Raw genomic sequence first — 14721 nt, 5'->3', positions numbered from 1 at the left:
TTCAAAATCATGAGGTCTGGACAGAGTAGATGGGGAGAAACTGTTTCCACTCGTGAAAGGATTGTGAATGAGGGCACAGATTTCAAGTAATTTGCAAAAGAAACACAAGTGATATGAGGAGAAACTTTTTCAGTGAGTGGTTAGGGTTTGGAATGAACTGCCTGAAAGTGTGATGGAAGCCGGTTGAATCAAAGCATTCAAAGGAATTAGACTGTTATCTGAGAAGAAAGCATGCATAGGGTTATGGGGAGAAGTTGGGGAAAGAGCACTAGATGAGTTGCTTATTCAGAGAGCCGGTGCAAACATGATGGGTCAAGTAGCCGCCTCCTGTGTCGTGGCAACTCTTAAGATTTGAATTCTGTGAACATACTTCAGCAAAGATGTTAAAAGTCTTGGAAAGAGAACTGAGGACATTCACCACGAGATGTCAATAATCAGGAGTATTTTATTTAAAAAAACAAATTGCCAGAAGATCTAGAGGGAAATTATTATTTTTTCCCCAGAGTTGTCAGGATTTGGAGCATTTTACCTGGGAAAGTGGTGGATGCTGATTTCACGAATTTTACAAGGGAGTAGGTTAGCTACTTTGTGCAACTTGCAGTGTTATGGTCAAAAAGTGTGACCAAGTAGGACTAAGCATTTTCAAAGAACCAGCACAGACATGACAGGGTGAATCGCCACCACCGGCGATAAGTTCTTGAGATTCTATGAAATCTGCAAGTCCAGGAAAGTGGTTAGTTTTGGTTTTATGTGCTGCCTGCCTTGTACCTTCACTGACTTTAAAGGTTGTCTTTTCCAGTTTGAGTACCAGCAAGCGCAGCTGGAAGCAGAGATTGAGAACTTGTCCTGGAAGGTGGAACGAGCGGACAGCTATGATCGAGGGGTAAGTGGCGCATTGAGGTGGATTAAGCAATCTGACAGTTATTAAGACCTGTGTGTATAGAGGAAAACAATAATGATTCAACATTTAAACATGAAAATAAATTAGTGGGAAGGTGCAAAATTTATTGGCCATGTGTAATTTGCAAAACTGCTAAAAATTGACTGATACAAGTGATAGGGCTGGTGCAAATAATAGCTTATCTTTGATAGATGCAGCATTAATGATGAAGCTAAGCTGAGATGAGAGTTTCTCTGGTAAATCATTGACCAGGGAAAGGCACTTCAAACATTTTAAAATATGTACTTGAATGTAATAAGGAAATGTAATGTGCAAAGGCTGTTCTAACCAACTTTTTAGTGCAGTGTGTGCAATTTTATTCCCTAAACCTGTAACTCTTGGCATGTAATCTGTACTTCTCTTCCCTAACTCAACACCCCAGAAAATAAGATGTCATATTCCAAGTGTATATTGTACATAAGTACAGAATTTCTTAAGTTATAAGAGCAGGAATGGCCCCTCACGCCTTCTCCACTACTCATTAAGACCAAAGCCGATCTTTTACCTAACTAGAATCTACAGCATGGTAACAGGCCATGCAACACTCTTAAGCAGTCATGCGACTCAAAATATTAATTCTGTTTCTTTCGCCACAGACCCTGCCAGACCAGCTGAGTTTTCCCTGCATTTTCGGGTTTTCTTGCATCCAACTCCGCTTCCCTGACCTAGCTCTATATTCCTCGATTCCCTTAGTGTCCAACAGTTTGTGAATCTCAGCTGTGAATATACTCAATGACTAGGCATCCATGACCTCTGCACTCAAAAGGATAGCAAATCTTTGGAATTCTCTAACGCAGAGGTTTCTTCTCAACTCTAAATGTTTTACCCCTTGTTCTGAGACCACGAATCCTGGTACAATCAAAATGTACTTGAAACAAATCCTAGAATTGGTAGTCTTGAATGCAATTAGCTCTTTGTGCACTGGGTGAGAGAAGAACAGGTCTGAGACTTATGGCAATTTGTATCCTTGAAATTAAATAATACACTAGATTCCTTTCATGCTGTCCCGAATAGCTGTAGGTAGCACAGTGGCACAGTGGTTAGCACCACTGCCTCTCAGCACCAGGACCTGGGTTTGATTCCCGGCTTGGGTTGCTGTTTGTGTGGAGTCTGCACGTTCTCCCCGTGTTTGTGTGGGTTTCCTCCGGGTGCTTCGGTTTCCTCCCACAGTCCAAAAAACATGCTGGTTAGGTGCATTGGCCATGCTAAATTCTCCCTTACTGTACCCGAACAGGCACCAGAGTGTGGCGACTAGGGAATTTTCACAGTAACTTCATTGCAGTGTTAATGTAAGCCTACTTGTGACACGAATAAATAAACTTAAAAGTAGATTTTGAGTTAAATTCCAGATGTACCTTTACCTCTGCAATTTTTGCCTGAGTCCTTGAAGTCATTGTTCTGTTCCAGCACAGTGATAGTATAGTGATTCCACCCAACCCCATATTGTCACAATAATAGCCTTCCAATAGCATTATCAGATGTTGATAAAGTATTGAAATAATAAGAGACATGAGGACATAACCCAAAATCCTTAACTCAACAATATCTCAAGCAGCGTGCTTGATTGGCACAATATCTACAAACATTCAATCCCTGCACCACCACCGCTCAGTAGCAGCAGTGTGTACTATCTACAAGATGCACTGTAGCAATTCACCAAAGATCCTTAAGACAGCACCTTCCAAACCCATGACCACTTCCATCTAGAAGGACAAGGACAGCGGATACATGGGAACACCAGCAAGTTCCCCTCCAAGCATTCACTGTCCTGACTTGGAAATATATCGCCATTCCTTCACAATTGCTGGATCAAAATCCTGGAGTTCCCTCCCTCATGGCATTGTGGGGCAACCCAGTGATTCAAGAAGGCAGCTCACCACCACCTTCTCAAGGGCAACTAGGGATGGGCAATAAATGCTGGCCAGCCAGTGACGCCCATGTCCCACGAATGAATACTTTAAAAAAAATTATGCAGTATTTCATGAACATTTCAGATGATCAGCCCATCATGCCAATGCTGCAGCTTGATCCATAGGGGAGTTAACTCGTCCCATGTCTTTGCCCAATCCCCAGAAAGGTCCACTATGGGACTTGAACACGCAGTCTAGGGTGAAACCTCAGCGCTTGATCAGCAGGTTGTAAATTCAAAGAAGGTGACGAGAATTACCCCAGTTTTCTGACCAATCCTCCCTCAACCAGTGCCACCTAAATAGGCTAATTGGTCACTTAATCTTGCTCGCTATTTGTTGGACCTTGATGTGTGCAAATTGTCGGTCTGTCGAACTACATTTCAAAACTTTATTTATTGTCACCAGTAGGCTTATTGCAATGAAGTTACTGTGAAAATCCCCTGGCGCCTGTTTGGACACAGAATTTAGCACAGCCAATGCACCTACCCAGCATGTCTTTTGGACTGGGAGGAAACCCATGAAGAGACAGGGAGAACGTGCAAACTCCACACAGACAGTAACCCAAACCAGGAATCAAACCTGGGTCCCTGGCACTGGGAGACAGCAGTGCTAACCACTGTGCCACCGTGCTGCCCTAAAGCAATGCTTAGGGTGATATTGAGGATGCAAAAGATGGCACAATCCTCAATATCACATTGTTCCTCCTTCTGTGTGAAAAGTCCAGGGGGAGTAATGTCCAGCATATGTTTTATTTTAGTCTTGTGCATCTGTTTGGAGGAGTGTGGATTTTACCTTGACCACTTTATTTCTGCTTTGCATTTCAGGATCTAGAGAATCAAATGCATATAGCAGAACAGAGGCGTAGAACACTGCTCAAGGATTTTCATGACACATCAGACTAAAGGAGCCCTGTGGATGTTTTGGCGCATTGAAAAAGGCGTTGGCTGGGGAAGAAGACAAAATATTGTTTTAATTCCTTGTTTCTTTTCATCTGCCGTTCCTTTGGTTTTCTTTCTTTTTTTTGCTGGAATAGTCAGCAATGCTCATGGGTGATTCCATTCACGAGCTGCAATAGTGTTAGAATTATTTTTAGAAAAAAAAAAGATGTATTTCTTTTTTTTAAAGAAAGAAGAGAAAATAATATGCGCTAACATTGAAAAAGGAGATTCTTTAAAAGTTTTAAAGAAGCCTGGGCTTTTACAAGTGCTTTCATTAGAGATGGAAGGATTGCAGAAGGCTCAACTTCCCACAGACTTTTATCTATATTTTCACTAGAACAAAACTATTTGGGGCATTCGTGGCACAACTTAATTATAGTGCATACTGGCACCAAGGCACTCTGCTTAGGCGATTACTGGGAAATGCAGATTGCTTGGAAAGAAGTCATTTGGGAATGATTTGGTTTTCTGGTATCTTGTGTTAATGTACATTATTTGCCAGCTTTGTCTGGGAGCAATTTATTTTTTCAGTGGGGGTGATGGTGTTCATGATTTTTTTTTTAAGGAGGCAATCTGTCTGCATGAGGTGCCGTATTCTGTAGTGTAGGGTGCTTCCTAATGCCTTCTGGAGAACATGAAAAGTCTGCCACATTTCTGGTCATGGGTGAGAGGGGAAAGCAATAGTTAAACAAGTACCCATTGTTACTACCTCTACTATGAATAGACTAACAGCTGGCTTGCACTGCATTGCAAGGTTCATGAATGTTTGATAGGTTCATGACGTACCTGACTTGTGCGGCCCTTCCCCACTATCCTCAGCAGTTTGTTGTGACCCCATTATCCAATTTGCAAAAAAAAACACAATTTTTTAAATAGTTTATACTTTTTTTAAAAACAAAAGATAAATAAATAGTGATTTGAGCTTTTGTCCCCACCCCCCTCCCCCTTATAATGGTTTAGTTGATGTACTTGCTATTGGTGAGATGGGGATCCCGGCTGTGTTTTAGGATATATAATAAATACGTTTTTATACATTTCAAATTTGTCATGCTACCTCGAGTGCACTCAGCACTCTGATCCGCAATGGTAAGAGTGAAAATGTTTTTTTTTGGGGGTATTTATGATGTGAATTTTTTTTTTATTTCCCAGATGTTGCAGCTGAGAGGTTATGTAACTTCTGTAATGTTTTCAACTACTTGTGCTTTCTGCAGCAATAGAACCACTGTATCGTTCATTACTGATATAAAAATTATTTAATTCCACTTGCTTGCCATTGTCTGAACCGTACCAGACCCCCTTTCCTTCCGCCACAAGGGGCACGCTCAGCATCTGAACTGAGCTAAATTTGCTCCCGGTGGTGTTATTCTTTTGGACTTGCGTTCATCCTCTGGCTCTCTGACCATATGCCCTGAGAAGTCCGCTTAACTCCTGGTACTGGTGGTTGAGGCTCCCAACTGCTCGCGAGCTGTCACAAATCACCATAACCAGCGAGGCTGGCGCCAGTGTCCTCGAGGCTCGGAACAGCTGCTACATGGTGTTGATTCCTATTCCTCTCCATTATAATGCTTCGCTCTCTAACAAGGTAGAGATTGGAAGGGATCAGACCTGTGGTTTTGCTTTCCTTATGCTCATTTTCCCCGGTGGCAAGGGACCCCTTTTATTTTACGCAACCAGTATAATCGAGCCTTTTTCTATTCTGCAGTGTAACTAGTTGGTAGTTTGGACAATAATTTAGTCTTGAGCTTGTCAATGTGCATGCTCAGGGTTTTGCAGTGTTACTGAAGCCACTTGATTGAATTATTATTACCTTGTAGCTGTTGCCCTCTTACCCCTTAAGTTAGCCAAATGGCTCAGCTTGCATTGAATAAATCTAGTAGCCATCTAGATTAAAGCTTAACTCTTCTGCTTCCTGTTTCCATTTTGATTTCAGGTTATGCGCCGGACAAGGAACTGTTTCAATAAAAACTTGCAGTAGGATAAGGAAGTTCTGACTCCGTTACGGTTGCCAGTGTAGGTTGGGGGATGGAAGGTTTAATCACCCAGTCTCCACCATTGATTGCCCAAGCAGTTCACCACCCCTCACCGCCACTAGTAATCAAATAGACTATTCACTCCCTGAAGGGATGATTCTTCACTGTCCAGTCGCCTTTTTTCCATTCTTTATTATAACTAATGTGAGTGTTCCAAGAACGTGGAAATGAAAGCCTTGGGTTTTTTAAGGCTTTTCTCTTTGGTTTGCTCACAGCAGTGACTTGTGGATTAATCTTTAATTCCTGGAAAGTCCCATGCAATCCATTGGCAGCCCTACTGCAAGTTGATTGATTTTTGAATACTGGTTGCTCTGTGGGAATTAACAGTATTTTTGACTCTACCTTCCAAAGACAAGCATTTTGATTTAGACATCGACTGACATTAGTGATCCAAAACATTAACTCTTTGGTTTTCTGTGCTGTCCATTGTGCTGCTACATATTTTAAAAATCAAATTGTCCAAATGATTTCTCCAAGCTGACGTCGTTACTGTTTGAGAAACCTTCTAAATAAACATTACCCTTTCAATGCTTTACATTTTTACTGACACTCGTAATACTGTCCTAAGCTGTAATGCTGAGCTGTGGATGAATGTTGGCCCAGCATGTAATCGAGTAGAGAATCAGAAGGATACCATTTGCCCATTGTGTTTGTGCTGCCTCATTGACAAGAGATATTCCATTAGTCCCACTTCTTCCCCAAAGCTCTGCAAATGTTTTCACTTTTTCAATTTTATTTATCAGATTCTTTTTTGAAAGTTAGCATTAAATCTGATTCCAGTCGCCCTCCAAGCAGCACAGTCACAAGTACTGACTATTTTACTATCAAATGCTTACCTTGTCTTTATTTTGTTCTGTGCCATCCCTTTTCTGAAAATCTTATTGGGTAACCTTGCACTTGTTGACCTTCCAGGAGAGGTGTTTGAGAGCCCAAGGATATGTCTATCCTCACTATCCAGTCCTTGCCCTCTGTCCCTGAATAACTTGAGAATTCTGTGGATGAATTTGAGAGGGGGAAGGGGGAGGTGGAAGAACCATAACAACCCTAAAAATGACGTAAATTGTGTTTCTTTCTCTCCCCATGTGGTTCTTTCATTCAAATTCACCATGCCCTGATCTTTAAATAGGGTGGTAGTGTTGTGTTTTTGTACCCGAGTCCGTCCTGTAATTATTCCTGGCTAAGTGGTCCAGAATGAACTTTAGTATAATTCAATCAGCTGAAGTGTAAACAGCCACGTTGCCCTCGCGGGTAAAAGTTCAGCATTGTTGTACCAAGTAGCAGCTGCTCCTCATCCCTGCTATTGATGGCCAAATTGGTTCATCAGAGCTGTTGGGCTTTGCAGCACAATACAGTCTCTTGCGGCATTTTCAACAAAGACACTTTAGTGAGTTTCTAATAATCCAGCAATGTATTTGAGCAGACGGGAGGATAATGCGGATCAGTGTCGGAGCTGCCACAAGGGATTAATCCAGGGCCATCAAATCGCATGGAAAGGTGAGGCACTGTGGCTGTGTGGAGTAAGATCTGGCCTCCTTTGCAATTTCAAGGTGTTATTTGTGTGTGTGCGTACAGTTGATCTGTCATCCTGTATCCTAATCACAGAAGCGTATAGCACAGAAAAAGGCCATTCGACACAGCATGCCTGTGCTAACCCTTTGAAAGAGCTATCCAGTTGGTCCCCCACCCCTTCCCTTTCTCAATATAGCAAATCTTCCCTTTCTATAATTATCTATCCCATCCTAATCTTTCCTTTTTTTGCAAATTCCTATAACTGGAGAAAGGCTAACCAGTAAGCTGAAAACAAGTGAGAGAGACAGTGTTCTGTTAAAACCTTGATGCTGCTCTACATTCTGACCTGTGTTGCTGTTTATTGTGATAGGTACCAGTGCTGCTTCCCTGGCTTTGTGAATGGACTGTTCATGACTGACTGGTATATGGGCTTGCTGAATATTCAAAGGGACTATCTTTATTGAAGCAAAAGCACGACCCTTAAATAATACATGCCATGAGAGAATAGAAATCCGCCAATCACAATTTTTTTTAACCTTATTGGCCGTTGCAGTTCCCTAATTTTGAATTGGCCTTGCTTCCAGAGTACTTGCGCTTCATCTGCTAAATCCACCTTCCTTTTCTGACAGCGCAATAATAGAACCAAGGAAAATGGGGTCTGCCAGGATTCCGCAGTGCTAATGCTAGAAGCTTGCTGAAGAGTGCCAGACCAATATGTAGGCAGCTTTTGATGGCGAAGCATTTTCTTTAAGAATTTAAATTGATTGTTGTGTTGCTGAGCCTTTTTGCATTTTTGGCACCAATGCACTTTGGGGGGGTGGGGTGGGAAGGAGGGAAGGAATGCAACCCATGTTCCCTCGGGTGCAGTGCCCAGAGTTGTTTGCAAGTTTCTCCTCTCGCACAGCTATACACCGGTATTCATGCAGTTAGAATGCAGACAATCTCTGCAGACAATCTCTGGGTAATATTTTGAAGAAAAGCAAGATTAGTTTCTAATCCAGCATTGTAGCCTTGCAGAAGGGAACATAATGCGGATCAGTGTTGGAGCTGCTTCAGGAGCTTATACCTGGGCGAGCACATTGTGCAGAGATGAAATGTTTTTAACCCATCATATTATGCTACCAGAATACAGCGGCTCCCAAAGTCTGCAGAGAAAAGCTGGATAATTCTGCAGATGGTTGTGTTCATAGTCCAAGTAGGCATTGTTCGATAATTTCACACACGCTTCCATTTGTGTTTTGCTGACCTTCGAGTGATGAAGTAGGTCCATTAGCGGGTTTAATCTACTCCAGTGTCTGGGCCTAAATGGTGAACTATAACTTAGCATGAAATTTCTCTTTCCAGTAAATGTGCATAACTTAGATTGACTGGTAAACCTCACAGATATAGTGCTTGGGAACCTGTTTCTAAGTGCACTTCAAATGTGCTGATGACATAAATACCAAGATCTTGAAATCTCTATCCCCTGACCCTGAAGGTGCCCCCCCCCCCCCCCCCCCCCCCTCTCCTCCCCACCATATCCCCTATATGTTGCAGCTATGGTATTGGTAAGACAAAGTGATGTGTTATTGTCGACTGAAATAGAGCAATTTCATGGCTGTATTAAGTGACATGTTACCACTTACATGACTTGGGATTTAGCATGATCACTGCTGCTATGACTTAATTAACTGCCCACTCACCAGTTTTACTTTATGACATTTTTATTCATTTATGGGATGTGGGCGTCACTGGCACGGCTGCATCGATTGGCCATTCCTAATTGGTGTTGGTGAGGCGTTGCAGAAATATGAGAGTGTCACTTTGCCCTGGTACCGTAACGTTCAGCAAAATTTGAGTGCCAGTTTTGGCAAATTAAGTCACAAATCGTATATTAACTCTAAAGCTGTGATTGTGATTTAAACTTTTATTGCTTTTTAAGTCCTAACGCACGGTTAGCTGAGAGGAGAGGATGTGTGGACATTTGACTCCCAGGGCTTCTTTGGTGGATCTAAATTTATTCAACGACTTGCAATTACGTAGTGTCATTAACGTGGGTATTATCAAACAAAATTTGACGCTGAGCTATGTGAAGTGGTGTTATGATTGGTGACTTAAAGCTTGAACAAAGAGGTAGGCTTTACAGAATATCTTAAAGGAAGCGAGAGACCTAAAGAGGTTTAGGAAGGAAATTCTGTATCTGAGGACCGAGGTAGCTGAAGACATGGCCGTCAGTGGTGGAGGGAGGAAAGTTGAGGATGCTCATGAGGGCAGAATTGGAGAAACACAGCAATCTCAGAGACTTATAGGGCTGCAGATTATTTAAAAGGTTGCAAGATAGACGCTGGAAACATTTTGCCACTCATAATGACTCCTAGATATCATTGAGAGCAGTGCAGATCAAGTTCTCGTTTTGCTGGTACGTTGGGTGATGGTAAAGATTTATTTAACAAAGAGCATTCCTTTTTAGCATCAACCATAATTAACTTTTAAGGACAGGATAAAGAATTTTTGACTGACTTAATGGGCTTACCTTGTTAGTATGTATCCTGATATTGTACAACTGTTGTAAATATGCTTTTAAATACTTTATGCATGTACAAAATTTGATGTACTTTTAAGTTTCTTCAAGCAGGCTGCTTTTTGTGAGTTTTTCAAATTTTTTTAGAGGTCCCTTTGTTCAACAGTAGAACCAGATATGCGAGAGCAGCACTATATTGGATGGGTGGATAGAAAGGACCAAGAGTGCGGTCAAATTCTTTGAGCACCAACTATGGATGGCACAGTGGTTAACACTGCTGCCTCACAGCACCAGGGACCCGGGTTCTATTCTAGCCTTGGGTCACTCTGTGTGCTGAGTCTGCACCTTCTCCCCGTGTCTGTGTGGGTTTCCTCTAAATGCACTGGCTTACTCTGAAAGAAGTGCTGGTTCGGTGCATTAGCCATGCTAAATTTTCTCTGTGTACCCAAACGGGTGCCAGAGTGTGGCAACTAGGGGATTTTCACAAACTCCATTTGCAGTGTTAATGTAAACTAATGACACTAATAAACTTGAAACGGAGAGGCACAATTCAGTCCATGTGCCCAGTAGGCTACATTTTAGTTGAGGGGTAGGAATGTGTTTCTTTTTCTACCTCTCCTGACTTTCCTTTGCCTCCATCCAACCCCCATCACCACACAGCACGCCCTCTTATGTTTGTGTACGTGTATCATCCATGGCTCAAGTTGGTATATCCCTTGCCTCGGCCTTAAAGGTTGTGGGCTGAAGTCCCTTTCCGGATACTTCCGCACAAAATCTAGGCTGACCCTCCCAGTGGGGGACTGAGGGAGTGTTCGCCGTCACGGGTGCAGTCATTCAGGTGAGATGCTTACACCAAGGCCTGACTGCTCTCTCGGGCCTCAAGGTTCCCATGGTTGACTTTGAAGAAGACCAGGAAAGTCAATCCCTACTTAGCCCTCAAATCAACCTTGCTATGAAGGTCTATCTGGCTGTTAGTGCATTGCTGTTTGTGGACCTTGGCTGTTTTTTTGTAACCTGGAGTACAACAATGACTACACTTACTTTGGGAGGCCTATGACACTATGGGAAATGCAAGTCTGTCTGTCTTGCCTCCTCCTTCCCCTGCCCTTCCCGCCCCCAAAGAATTCTGTGATTTTCCCATAAAGTTGCAACAATTTGTGATTGACAACAAATATAGTCAGACTACTGCATTCTTGCTGTTCTGTTGCTTTGAGAGTGGGTGGGGTGTGGGAGCTGGGGGTTGGGGAGGAGGGTGGGGGGCGGTGGGATTAGGCGGTGCCCAACACATTTAAATTTTCAGGAACTTTGCTTTTCTCAGTCTGGGTTTCAAAGTAACACTAACTCCTAAAAGTGGTGGAGAATGTGTTTTGCTTTTTATTTTCATTACCGGGTGTTGTCCTCTTATGGCAGTCTTGGCTCTCGCGCTTGGTGTTAATTTGGGCAGATCCCTGCAATTGTATACATCTCGGGCAAGGCTTCTGTTCCTGGGTCTGTTTTTTTAGCAGCAATACTTGCCAGTATGCAATATTGATGTGTTGTTGTACCATGAAATCCTTACCTTCCCACTGCCCCTCCACTAAGTGTTCACATTTAAAATAAAGCTATTTTACTCTTTACCGATATTTTAAGAGGCCGTTAATGGCATTTCACCCTGACTTTTCCAGATTTTGTTAGAAGTTTAGATGCTGGATTGATATACTTTCAACTGGAACGTATAGAATTCTCTTCCTGTTGCATTTTTCCCCTTTTGGGGCTCATGATCAGTATTGTGCAACATGATTTTGCTCACCCCAATTGAACAATATTTCAGCCCAGGGATCTTGTCTGCTTTGTTCCTTTGGATTTGTTTGGTTTCTTCTCCAGAATGTGATTATTTATTTCTTTTGGGGGGAAGGTGGGGGCAGAGATTGTATTTGTATTTAACTTTATAGAGGGGAGAGCCCTTTTTGACCTGTGGAAACCAGCATTTGGAGGAGAAAAGTTATTTTCCAAGAAACCAAATTTGGTCATTGAGCTATCATAGAAACTCTACAGTACAGAAAGAGGCCATTCGACCCATTGAGTCTGCACCGGCCACAATCACACCCAGGCTCTACCCCCATATCCCTAAATATTTACCCATTAATCCCTCTAACCTATGCATCTCAGGACACTAAGGGCAATTTTTAGCATGGCCAATCAACCTAACTTGCACATCTTTGGACCGTGGGAGGAAACCGGAGCACCTGGAGGAAACCCACGCAGACACGTGGAGAATGTGCAAACTCCACACAGACAGTGACCCAAGCCGGGAATTGAACCCAGGTCCCTGGAGCTGTGAAGCAGCAGTGCTAACCACTGTGCTACCGTGCTGGCCTATGATTTTGAGAATCCCCTTGTGTTAAAATTCATTGCATGATGGGACAAGCTTGAGTATTTTCGAGGATAATTACAGGAAGGGAAGAAAATGGCAGGCCTGTCAGGATAGGACAGGATGTGAAGATGCCGGTGCTGGACTGGTGTAAACACAGTAAGAAGTCTAACAACACCAGGTTAAAGTCCAACAGGTTTATTTGGTAGCAAAAGCCACTACCTTTCTGAACAGGCTGTTCCTTCGTCAGGACTCCCACCCACCTGACGAAGGAACAGCCTGTTCCGAAAGGTAGTGGCTTCTGCTACCAAATAAACCTGTTGAACTTTAACCTGGTGTTGTTAGACTTCTTACTAGGATGGGGCAGGGGACGAATTGGATAATTCTCTCAGAGCTGGTACAGACACACAGGGCCAAATGGCTTCTTTCCAAGCATCTAACAGTATTGAATGATTTTTAGTCACAATCCCTAATACCCTGCTGCTCTGGCTCCTGTTCTTCCCCCCCCACCCCCGCCCCCCACCACTCTGCATGCTGTGGTTGGAAGCATGAAGTGGTTCAGACCTGGGAAAGAACATCTTGCTCACTGGTTGCAGATGTTCTCTGATCTCATCAGCAGACTGGGCAAGAGGCTTTCTCCGTTGGGTGCTGACAATATTTGCTTGTGCTTATTTTCAAAGGCCTGTACAGTTTAATTACAAACCCTTGCCTTGGTTTGGATCTCTTGGGGTATTTCAAACAGTCCTTGTTCACAAGTGTATTTGAAGCAATGACAAGTGTGTTGACTTTTTCCAGATGATTACTGTGTAAAATGAGTTACTAAGAGGTATGGTAGGAGCCTTGCTCTTCAGTGTGCTGTGTTGGGCTGATTGGATTTATTTGGTTGTTTATAAACCATGCATTTATTAAATTTATTTTCAATGTGTTAAGTTCACATTAAAAATATATTGGTTTAATATGCACCCAGAGCAGATTTTTTAAAAACTCCAATTTTTCTAATTTTGATAATTGTCGATTTTTATTTCCAAAGATTCAGTTGCATTCTGCAATTTTTTATATATGGGTGTGTTTTACAATTATATACAAGTACACATTCTCTCAAAATCAAACGCAAGGGAAACCTTCCCTAATTGATGATTAGCTTCCCAATTTTTTTTAGCATTTGAAAATCTAACTGAATAAGGCTTGCACAGATTCAGCTGCCTCAACTCACACTTGTATCTATGCACACGGGCAAGATGCTTGTGCACACAATATGGGATTGATTGTCTCCTTCGCAGGCCCTGTACTGAGGAGAGTTCTGCAGAACACTGTTCTACCACGGACTTTGTATAGAGAACTAGATACTTATGGACAAGTCACAGATGTGTTAAGTGAAGTTTATTTGTGTGTGGCCAACTGTGGAGAGAGCAGCCATGTTTGGCCACTTGTGTGTTTTACCAAGGCTCCATTGCTTAATGTTCTCTTCCCACTCCAGCCCCCAGCTTGGCTTGGGTTCAGGAGGTTTTGCCTGAACCACCACTGCACACACGGGAGTATTTGAAATAAATAATTTGAAGAATTTCTCAAATGCTACTCTGCTTCAATTTCATACAAACACAGAAGATAAGAGCAGGAGGAGAACCTTTGGCCCTTCGGGTCTGTCCCTCCGTCTTCACGCCATTCCCTGGAGCTTCGAAGGGGAATGGGGTTTGTTTGTACAATAGTTCTTAAAAATAAAACCCAAGTATTTTCCCTTTGAATTGAGGCAAATTGTATAGGTGGAAATTTATATCAAGGTTGGGGAGGGTGGGTGGAGGGTCATGTGGAGTATAACCACTGTCACAGGTTGTAAGAACCAACTTCCTGTTTCTGTGCTCTACACCCCATGTGACATACATTGGTGGATGGTGACTTTGTAGAAATTTAAGTTTGAGTTTGTGCCTCTCTGGCTTTTGTCAGTTGTTGTTTTTGGGTCTCTTTCCCCCTCTCTCCCCCCCCCCCCCCCCCCCTGCATGTTGCAAACACCCTAGCTGAGGTGGGGTGTGGTAGGCCTGAGAGGGAGAACATACCCTTCTATTATTTTTGAACAGGAAACAAATTCTTTGCCATGTTCTCCTTGCTGGGCTGTAGTTCCTTTTGTCTCTTGTGTTTTATGTGGTTGGCAGTTAGGCTGGGTTTTTGGGGATTGTTTTGACTGTCTGCTCCTCGACTACATTAACCATGGCTGTTTATTTAAAGGAAGTGTACATGCATTGGGACCTCCAGGTGAGGTTAGAGCTTTCTCCTCCTCCTCCTCCCAGATCTCTCTCTCATCTCTGTCATGCAATCTGATATTATTACATCAACATCATTCATGTACGCTTCTGATGTTAACTACCCCCCCCGCCCCCAAAATCTGGCAAGTCTTTATCCCTGTCATATTTGCACCCTCCTATATCTTGTACCTCCTTTGCGTTTTACTAAAAGTAGCCACAAGTGAATGTGGGTGGTGGCTGTTGACTATTGAAAAGAAAAGGCCCAACACTCTTGTCACCATATTTTCAACAAGGGCGGCTGGAAACC

General features: G+C 42.8%; 1 protein-coding gene across 1 annotated transcript in view; it reads left to right on the top strand.

Annotated features, from left to right (window-relative positions):
• arih2 (ariadne homolog 2 (Drosophila)) overlaps positions 1–11443 on the top strand; it is a 66683-nt gene extending 55240 nt beyond the window's left edge. Inside the window, exons 14-15 of the mRNA XM_078209946.1 lie at positions 800–883; positions 3675–11443. Of these exons, the coding sequence (XP_078066072.1) occupies positions 800–883; positions 3675–3752 (162 nt within the window). The 3' untranslated portion in view covers positions 3753–11443. The remainder of the gene's footprint in view (positions 1–799; positions 884–3674) is intronic.
• Positions 11444–14721: the final 3278 nt, after the last annotated feature.

Source organism: Mustelus asterias, chromosome 3 (genome assembly GCF_964213995.1).
Source record: "Mustelus asterias chromosome 3, sMusAst1.hap1.1, whole genome shotgun sequence".
Classification (NCBI taxonomy): domain Eukaryota; kingdom Metazoa; phylum Chordata; class Chondrichthyes; order Carcharhiniformes; family Triakidae; genus Mustelus; species Mustelus asterias.
Note: the sequence above shows the minus strand (reverse complement) of the source record. Positions and strands in the feature narration are given on the sequence as shown.